The 10,733-nt window shown below is 38.2% G+C and overlaps 1 protein-coding gene across 2 annotated transcripts in view; it reads right to left on the bottom strand.

Annotated features, from left to right (window-relative positions):
• SLC1A3 (solute carrier family 1 member 3) overlaps nt 1-10,733 on the bottom strand; it is an 81,052-nt gene that overhangs the window by 11,483 nt on the left and 58,836 nt on the right. For both annotated transcript variants that reach the window (XM_011382969.2, XM_023524832.1), the window contains 2 exons: nt 5,318-5,522; nt 2,468-2,510 (listed from right to left, as the gene is read on the bottom strand). In XM_011382969.2, the coding sequence (XP_011381271.1) occupies nt 2,468-2,510; nt 5,318-5,522 (248 nt within the window). The remainder of the gene's footprint in view (nt 1-2,467; nt 2,511-5,317; nt 5,523-10,733) is intronic.

The raw sequence follows: 10,733 nt of genomic DNA, 5'->3' as shown, positions 1-10,733 counted from the left end.
TTTAAAAAACTATGAATCCAAATATTCATAATAGTCCCTTTACTCTCTATGGGATCATGCTATGGGATTATGGACAAATCACATAACATCCTTTTGTTCATATTCCACAGCTATGAAACAGGGATAACTGTGCTAGTTCTACTTCACAGTGTTGTTGTAATGATCAGATAAAACAGAATATACGAGAACATCTTATAAATTTTAAAGTATTATAAATACTTTAATGTTGGCTAGTGGTGCTCAATAACAAAGCCTTTCAGGGACTAGACTTAGTTGGAGACTTCAGGGGATATTAAAAAATTTAAATCTCGAAACAACAGTCTTCAAGGCATTCCTGATAGCATCAATTCTTAAGAATAGGTGCTTGATTAATAGTTGATGATGACACCCCACTTCTCAGGCCCATAGTAGAATTTCTCTTCTTATTCAAGTGATGGTCTTTTCCTCATAGATTCTACATAGATGTCCCAGACAGGAGATGCTGAGTATATTACTGAGGCCAAATGAAACAATTAAACCCATCCCTTTATAATTTTAATGATGGTAGAATTCCTGGAACTCATGTTGGCAGTAAAAAAAAAAGCATCAAAGAGAGTAATAAATATATGGAATGTTGACTGGATCTAGAGCCTAGGGGAAGAAAGCACAGCTGTACATGAATTCTAGGCCATTTCCTTACCAAGAATAAGTGGGTGACCTTCTTGTCCAATGGGAAACCATTGATCCCAAACAAGGACATGGCCAGCTGTCAATCCTGTGTACACATCCCTGAACAATCAGTGGTACTGCTGGTAATTTCAAGTAACAAAAAAAAGTGGTCCCTCTTTGTTTCCTAGTCCAATCAACTCTCAAATATCTATTTAATTGGGGTGTTTATGCATTTTATGGATTGTCTAGGGTAGCTTTTCAATCCCAAATAGCCTTCCTATATCTCTAACTCTTTCTCCTTAGACAGTTGGTAGCCTATACAGAAACTGTAAACTTGTTTGCATTCTGGTCTAAAACAAATAGATCTGGGAAAATACATTTGCTTCCCCTTCAAAGTCCTGTAAACACAATCCAAAACCAAATATAATAAATCAGCATGAGTCAGCACTTTTCCCAGTGCTGCTATAAATCAGCATTTGCGATGTCACCATTGCCAGCTGACTAACGGGAATGGCAAGCTCCATGGTGCTGGGGTTTGCTGGTCAGACTGAAAAGGGTTTATTATTTACGGTTCTAATTGTTTTTGAATAAAGAAAGTTAGATTTTGGCCTGTTAGGCTTAAAAAAATTTTTTTTAAAGAAAAGGTTCTGTTAGAAAAAGTGTATGCATGTATTACCTATTAAAAATAGTCAACAAAAATTTTAAAGAGGAAAAAACAAGGGTGACATATATGTAAAACTTGGTCCTCCAAAAGGTCAGGGGTTTGTTTTGTTTGTTTTACAGATTCTAATCAGAAGGATTAGGGAATTATAACAAGGGTAAAAATGACACTATCTGGAAAAACGTTTGGGAACGGTTATTGAACTCAGAAAGTCTAATTATTTTCCTTTTAATATTTGGGCAACAAAGCCTTTTGATTCAAACGAGGTTATTATGAACTTTCCTAATCTAACTTTATTCCCTAATAGTAAAATAAATTTTTATTCAAAACACAGATCTAAAAGTTGCTTGGATATGGGGGAGCTAAAAGGAATTGGACCTCACTATAGCCTCCAGGTAGGTGTCTCTTCACCCAGGATATCCCTTTCTAGAAAGCAGAAAGAGGCTAGAATTTGGAGTTAAAACAATGGATTTAAACCTGAGTCTGCCATTCACTAATTGCGAGATCTTGTGCCTGTTACACAATTCCTTGGAGTTATTATAGATGCATTGCCTCATCAATAAAATGAAGATAATGATACTCATCATATTTATGTGAAGACTAAGTATAACATTAGTGCTTGGCACAAAGTAGGCATTCAATAAGTGAAGATGCCATTTCTTTCCGATATGGTTACTCCTTTAGGATCCGTAAGACCTGACTCCAGACTTTCTAAAAAGAGCCTATTGAATTTTTAAAATTAAATCCAGAACTTGAATAATTTTCCTAATCTTTAAAACAGTTTGTAAATATATTTTATATTGGAGTTTGCCTGCTTGGTGGGCTTTCGTGTGTGGGGTATAGGGGCGGAGGGGAGAGAGAGAGAGAGAGAGAGAGAGAGTCTCCTGATTAGCCTTCTTAGCAATTAACAGAGATTCAGTGAGCTATTTGTATGCAAGACATGCAGTATTTGGCAACTAATAAGCCTTCAGTATAAGGTAAGATCCACCTCTGCCCCCTAAATTCATCAGAAAATCATAATGCTTTCCATCTGGTTGAGAAGTGTTTATTATTGCAGAGAAATGGACATAAAATAAAATAAAATAAAAACAGAGTCCCACTTTGTTGGTATGCCAAAGAAGAATTTCAAAGGTGACTCAGTAGCCGTAGAGTGTTTACCTGTTTAAAGCAGGCTTCCACCAGATTTGGAGGGAACATATTCCTGCAAAGAAAGTAATAGTCACTTGAAAAATTTCCCAAATAATATGTTAGCTCCTTAAATATTTTTTCATTGTGTCTAAAGTAAAGGCTGTATTGAACTAAACAGAAAATGGAAAAAGAAAGATTTTGGTGCATTTTATGACTTAAAAGGGGACATATGGTCATCCTTAAGTATAGCCCATGTAATTCACATTTTTCAAGAAAGTCCCAAATTTAACTCCTCTGTCTTCTTGTCAGACAATGAGATTCTTTGTTCAGATATGATATCATCAAAACTTTGCTCCTCGCTAGAATCAAAGTGAGAATGGAAATGCCTTTTGCCAAAAGAATTCTGGTTCATTGAGATATTATTCCATAATGGCTATTTTGGTATTGTGCCATGTGTCTAGGGACCAAATATTTTAAACTAAAAGTCATGGTTGGACTGTGGAATTTTGATCTCCACAAAGTCCCCCCAAAGGCTCTCTGGGGGATGGAATATCGACATTCTATTGTTGGAGCTTCTCAGGCTCTCCTAATGAGAAGATGAACCACAAAATTTGACCTTGAGGTCTATGTGGCAAGGTTTGTCACTTCCTCAGAGCAGTGCTTCAGTGTATGGTGTGGGGAGGAGAAGGAGCAACACTCTAGCTGGGGAGTCTCTAACCAGATGTGTGACCTTGGCCAAGTCCCAGCACCCATTTAGGTCTCAGTTGACTTATCTGTTAAAGAGGAAACTGGATTTCATAAGAGCTTTAAGATTGAAGACTGTGGGAGAAGGAGACATGATCTGGGCAGTTGTAGAGCCTGAGATTTTAGCAATTGTAAATTATTAAAGTCATATTTAAAGGTTATAAATTCTTGTCTCTTCCTACCGCCTAGACCGTCCTGTTTCCTTTTTCCTTCCTATTTGTGCTCTATGGGTCTGTTTCTATAAACCGTGATAGAAATGTGAGTTCAGGAGGTTGCAGGATAAATGCTTAAGCCAAGTGACTGGATGGGGACAGGTTAGTCATACCCTTGTGACTGAAGCAAGGAAGGGAAGAGACAAACATGGTGCTCTGATGGATCAACAAGCTGGGAATGACAAGATCTCAATTCTTTAAACAATAAACAGAAGTCACAGAGAAATAGAAAATAATAAAATACCCCTAATCCAACTAACTTTATTCATAAATAAAGTTAATGAAAAAATGGTGAAAAGCCTTAATTAACTGTATGAACTAAATAAAAACATAGTTATAGGGTGACAACTTGACATGAAATTTTGTAGGGTAGCTTTTTACTTTCAGATCATGTGATTAACTTCCTGAAAAAGGCTTTCAAAAAGAGGCTTTGTGAAACTGAGTTGTGCTTCCATGTAGATGGTACGAAGGAACCCATGGCAGGAATGGAAAGGTGCTGCAGAAGAGATCCTGTGTTCCCCAAATCTCTCTTGAATCTACCTGCCACAGACCCAGTCATTGAGATGGCATGTGAAATCAAGTCCCTAGAAGGAGCGTCTTTCAGATGATCAATGGGGATCCCTTTAGGGTAGTTATTTAGGATTGGCAAACCAGCCACTTTGCGAGGAAGTTGTAAGGAAGGTTTTGGGATGAGAGACTGGATAGGGCTACACGGTGTGTGTGGGAATGCTAAGCAGGTGGGGAACCTAGAGGCCTGTACTGGGATAACTTCCATTTGCCCTTCTAGATCCACTCTCCATTCTGCTTTGTGCCCTGAGAGGCTGACCCCTTGGTTTGTAGCATGTGAGTTGTCTTGTCTTTTGGCTTCCTGCTTGGTTTGTCCAGTGAGACATTCTGAAAGATCACAGGGTGGTGAAAGAGAGAAGTGGATGTGTATATTTTTGCAGCTCATCTTTGACAGGTTGAATAGCAGCTCCTTCCCTCCCCACCTGAGGGCCCTTTCCCTAGGCCACAGCTCTTCCTGAGTTCTAGTAACAGCTCATTCTTTTGCCCCTCAGAGTTAGGGGGTAGTGAATACAACACCTTCCGATTGCTCTTATTCCCCTGGTGCCTCACCATCTCTTGTAGTTTCCCTTAACCCTGCTTATACCTTTGCAAGCCTTTTTCAATGATCCTTTTGAAAATGTAATGTGCTTCCCGCTTCCTGCTTGGACCTGACTGATGCAAGAGCAGGTGTGTAGAGAGAGCAAGCAGGAAGGTTTCAGGATCAAGTTCTGTATAAGGCCGACTCTATCAAGTCTGTTTCAAGTCTTAGATAAGACTCATTTGTACTCAGTATATGGTTTGTACATAAAACGATGCTAAAGAAGCCATCTTTTAATCTTTTTTTTTTTTTTTTTTATTAATCCAACAACTCCTTTATTCATAAATAATACAAAAAAAAAAGACCTTGAAAAGGGTGTGACCAAATGACCTCTACGGTCCCTTCTGGGAAGAAATTGTGTATAATGGATGACAATACATATCACAAGTTCTAAATTAAAAGGACTCTTTTAATTTATTCAGGCTATACCTGAATAAAAACTAGCTTTAAAAAGCAAGACATGAGAAAAGTAAGTTAAAAATTATTAATATTGCAAGGTGAGCTACCCAGTTGAAAGGAGAACTGAGTGATCAGATTCTGAATCCTAAAAACAGGGCTCTCAAAATCCATGTCCTTGCTCTTCTTTACTCTTTCACATAAGATCAAATAATGAATCCTTACTTTAATTTCTGTTAGAAAAAAGTAAAGATGTAATCTTCACGTCAAGCCCTGCAAGGTTGGTTCAGTTGGACATATCTGTCAGGGTTTTATTAGCTCCCCAAAATAAGAGGGGTTGGGTGGTCGAAATGTATCAAAAGGGACGGGCTTGCAAGGACATACCTGATCAAGTCCAGGAAGGCGTCTGCAGCTGTCACTTGTACAATTTTGCCTTCTCTGTACATGTTTTCCTTCGTGCCCTTCCCAGGATGGATGATGATGACAATGATTATGCCAATCACCACGGCAATGATGGTTGTAGTCATGTAATAAACTACAGCTCGCATTCCCATCTTCCCTGATGCCTTACTATCTAGGGCCGCCATTCCTGGTGAAGGCAAACAGAAGCAGATTTTCAAAAAGTCAGTCCAGGGAATTCTCCAGTGGAAGGTAATGGGAACAGTATTTCCTTCTGCACTCCCCTACCCTCATCCCACCCAGCAATGGGATTTTGTACATGCTATGAGAACTTGGCACCAAATTTAATCAGGGCATCGCAAAAGATGAAGGGAAAAACCCACAGAATGGCTAAGCATCAGCTACGTCAGCAAACGTGTGATCACCTATTTTCTGCTTCAAGAGTTGATTTCACATGTCTCTCTAATGATGTAAAAGGGCAACCAAATTTTTTCCTATGTTACTACTAGTTGGAGAAGGTATTAGTGTGAATAATGAGGGGTGTGTGTGTATGTGTGTAGATGAAAAGCTAGAACTTTAAAAAAATTTCTGGCAGGATAATCTCAAATTTAAGTGCTGTGGTGACTCACACAGATTAACTGCCACTAAATCCTTTCAAAAGAATTATTATTTTTCATATACACTTGGGAGTCTTTTTTCATGTTTTTATGTAAAATTTAAGCTATTATTCCCATCACTTACTGATTTATCTCCAATTTCCATTTAAAGTAGACATTGGGTTATAAGGCCAAAATTCTCAAATAGTTTCTCTGCTGTTTCATTTCATCTTATCTACTCAAAACTTTAAAGAAATTATTGTGATGGGGTTTTTCTCATTTCTGCACCCTGCCTTCCTCCACCTCTTGTCCCACAGGCCCAGAGTACCTCATTTCATTATAACATTCTTCTCATTTTTAGGACATTTTCAAAGTTTACCTCAGGCAAGCTATTATCCTAGGTAGGAAAAGAGGCTTGCCTTTTAAGATTTTCCTAATTGCTCTAGCAAACAGAACATATCTCGATGCTTCTTGAGATGGAGAAAAACGGAAATGACACAAAACTCTTAAAAGATAAGATTATAATAACATGGACTTTTCTGGTTCATTAGCTATCTCCCAACTTTTCTTCCTGCTTTCCCCTCTCCCATTATACTAAAACAGTAAAATCCAATTATAGTGTAATCCAATTTTGGTTAATTGGACTATTTTCTTTACTATTTAAAATTGTGCTTCTATAAATATATCAAAGAGTTTATTGTATTTCAATGATCAGTATCAGATTCTAATAGTGGTTTAACATTTAAGTATTGACCCTGTTCATACCGACACATTTAGAGTAAGGTAAAGTATTGAAAAAATAGTGTCTGTGAGTGTCAGAAAACTGGCTGGCTTTGCCCCCAAATCTTAATACAGTGATAATAAGCTTATTCGGGAATTGAAGCCATGACCTTCAATTTATAATTTCACTTATATTTGAACCATATCATTTATAATTTACATAATAAGCACTTACTTAGTATCTGATATGTTCTTATTTTTAAGTACAACCTATAAGGTAGATTAAAAAACAATTAGGTAACTCTCTAAGGCCTTAGTTAACACCAAGTAAAATGCAATGGGAACTTGAACCCAGATCTTATGTGACTAAGTTTAGTGTACTTTCTGCCCCTGAGAAGACCAAATGCAGCTCCCATAAATGGGGAGGCCAACTTTGCCTTTGATGCATTAATTTGGCTGCTTTTATCCTTGCCTTGGGTTTCTTAAAACCCAAGTTTAAGTATCCATTTACCGGGATGGCGCCACTTCAACACTTTGCCAACGTTAAAAATGATCTAATCTTTAAAAGTGTCCCATCTCCAATTTTCATTTTCAGGTCTGAATCACATCTTGAAAATATGTTGGCTTTCCTGTGCTTGAAATAATTTCTTTCAGAAGGGGCCCACTCTCTTTCCTCCCTTCATTGCCGGAGTTTGTCACCCCTGAAGACTGCAGTTCTTCAGCTGGTGAGTTGTATGGGCCCAGTAGGCTGGGAATCTCTGCTGGGGGGTACTAGGCAGGGGTATTTTTTTCCTCAGAGATTCTTTCTTTCCGTTTTGCCTTCTATTCTGTAGTGCTGGTCCATTCTCACGTCAACTCTTCTCTGACGCTTCTGCCCACTATTGTCAACCTATAGCTATTCCGAGAGAGCACTAAGTAGTCAAGGCAGAGCACTGGAACCAAAGTGCCAAACGAAGGAGGGGGCTTAGCTTTCCTTCCCCAAGGGGAGAGGGATGGGGGGAGTTATCCCAGAATCCACAGCTATAGGGCGATCAACCTAAGAAACAAAGTTTACAGGTGTTTTGTTTGTTTAATTTTTAAAATAAAAACCATTATGAAGTATTTTCTTTGTATTTTCTAATTCCAAAATAGCTGAAGGCAACCATTGAGGCACTTTTTTTTTTGCAATGACTCCAGAGGGAGACTCAATAGTCAAATGAGAGGCCTCACCAATCTCTATATATTGGCCTTTTCCTTTGAAAGAAAAAGCAACAGCTGCTATTATTTCAGCCAAAGAAGGGGTGTGTGTATATCGAGTATCTTCATTAACCAATCCTCCATGTAGGTTTTCTCCCTAGAAGGGGTCTGGTGTCCCACACAGGGCTGCTCGTCCACCTCTGTTTCCGGTATTCCAGCATCCTCCTCTTCCCTCCTTCCAGTTCTAATCAATCTCCTTTTCTCTTAGGCTTATAAAACTAGCAGAGCATACACAGTCATCAGGGAAACAGCAGGACAGATGTGAATAATCTGTCACACACCAGGCCTGAAAGAGAATGGCCTTGATATCGATGGAACCAGGAAAATGGAGAGAGAGCTCTGGAAGACAAAATCCCATATGAGCAGGATGTCCTCTCCCTTCCACAAACTGTGACCATCTCCTTTCCCCAGCCTCACAAAATTCAAGATAAAGCTCTACAGCAGAGACTACACACAAATGTCAGAGTGTCTGGGGGCCAGGGTAGGCCCTCACTTTGTAGGAAAGGGAACTTTTGCAGGGAGTGCCCTAAATGCTTGGGAAAGGAAAATTTTGCATTGAGCCTTGTCACTGGAAAATATCTGGACGAAAAGGGCACTGGGGCCAAGGGGAGATAGGAGATCACTGGGGTATGTAGGTATTTGTGGGAGTGAGCTACAACAACTATGCATTCATGTAAATACATATTTGAGAAATACATTCCAGAGCAAGTAGTAAAGATAATGATCTTGACTGGTCTCTTTTTGTTCATTCGATCTGAGCTTAGCTAAACCAGTCCCATTTAAGGCACCCTGATATCTTTATCATGAAAACATGATAAAAGAGTTACTCTGGAAAATCTCTGACACATTGCACATTGCTACAAGTACTGTGATTGGCCGCCTTTCAATTACAATGACATGTTTGTATGTTTATATGTTTTGTATATTTTGAGTTGACTTTTGTGCTAGTTCATTCACTCAATCCTACCCCCAATTAATAGCACATATTCATCTAATTTCATGACAATTGTACGTTGTATATTTTTGATATCATTTTAAAGGTGAAAATACAAGAGGCCAGAGAAATTAAGTTTAACTTGCCCAGTGTTACACAGCTAGTAAATGGCAGTGGCAGGATTTGAACCTATACTCTCAAAAGAGTGCCCTTTCTAATATACCTCTTTTCTTATAGACAAACTAGAAGTCTATAAGACTTCTTGTTACCCATGCTAGCTTTCTGCACCTTTCCTGCATTTGAGTTCAATGTTGAGATGAGCCAGCTGGCTGGAGGAAAACATGGAATAGGTAACTGTGGCAAATTTCTGACATGCTCCTCAGCATTCCCTACCGTAAAGGAAAGTGGGGAATACTGGTCATAGAAGGGCTAGCTGGAGAGCTGATCAATCAGATAGATCAAATTCCTCACCATTCCTAGAAAAACAGTCCAAAGCATGTTCTAATGGATGTGTATACTTGCTGGCTATGGACGTGTAAGTCTTATTTTCCTTTCTTAGAATCAACCCAGCAATAACCAGTCATCAAGAAAGCAATCAATCAATCATTTCTGTAAACCTCTTACATGTTCACAATGAGCTAAGCTTCTACACGAGATCAAATAAGATGTTTTCCAGAATGTAAAAGATTAAGACTTTGCTTCAAATACCTGGGTATTTTAGGTAGCGGTCACTTTGAAAAGACAGGAAAGGAAGAGAGTCCCTTGATGCAAATAAGTAAATATGCATTTACCTCTTTATTTATACAGACAGTCTTTTGGTAATCAGTTTTTTGGTATACAACAAATATACACCAAATTCATTGTTTTTTGGGGTTAGGATAAGGAAGGAGTGTTTAATAAACATATTTGTAGAACTCTGTATGTCTATATTTAAATTAGTTTTTTTTCGGTATAATATTTAGTATAGTTTCTTGGATAATTGAAATATGTATTCAGCCAACTATTAAAGAATAACATACAAACAATGTCAAGTTCCCAAGGCTCTATTACTTGCATAGATTTCATTTTCCCATCTGCTAAAAACTTACGTCTTATACATTAGTGTGTCTCAGTATACTTACCCCAATACTTCCTGTCTTTGGTTTTGAAACATGAAATCTAAAGAAGAAGTCGTCTGTTATGAATTGTCTTTCTCCTCGTCCTTACGGTGTTTCATTATTCTTCTAGGGCCACTGGACTGGGCCCAGAAAGAACAGAAAAGGGAGGATGGCAGTTGCTGATTCAAGAATATTGTTCTGTTTCAATTTTTACTTTATTTTATATGTGCTCCTTCTCCACAATGGGCTTCCCAAACTCTCATCTAATGAAAGCCACCTGTTTTCAACCCTCCTAGAATTTCGAGATGAACAAACTTACAAAGAAATCAAGGATGAGCTCTAACACGTGCTGTATTCATATGGATATCGGGTGATTTTCTTTTTAATAAGAAAGTGAAACTCTAAAAATACAATATCCTTCATATTTACCAACTGAAAAATGGGCTCTTATGTCCTAAAGCAGCTGCCCACGGCTGGAGCAGGGGCACACTGGGACCTTCAGAAGGAAGGAAGAGTAAGAAGGCCAAAAACTCAGAGGGAAGGCAGCGAGGGGTAGGGAATGAGCACTACACAAATTACTTTGAATCTCTCTCTATAACTTCTTTTTCTTTCTTTTTTTTTTTTTGCTAAAATATCCTTTTCTGGCCTCTATAGACTAGGAGTATATATAAAAAAGTAAAGTTCTATGATTCTATGTTGGAACAGAAGGCAAATCTTTAAAACTTAGATTAGAAATTGTTGGTTATAAATGATTGTATCACAATTTTGAGTCACAATGAGTAAGTAGGTTATAGTATCAGAACTTAATCTAAAAGACA

This window comes from Pteropus vampyrus, unplaced genomic scaffold, assembly GCF_000151845.1.
Source record: "Pteropus vampyrus isolate Shadow unplaced genomic scaffold, Pvam_2.0 Scaffold498, whole genome shotgun sequence".
Taxonomy (NCBI): Eukaryota; Metazoa; Chordata; class Mammalia; order Chiroptera; family Pteropodidae; genus Pteropus; species Pteropus vampyrus.
The sequence above is the reverse complement of the archived record's forward strand: the minus strand, read 5'-3'. Positions and strand labels throughout refer to the sequence as shown.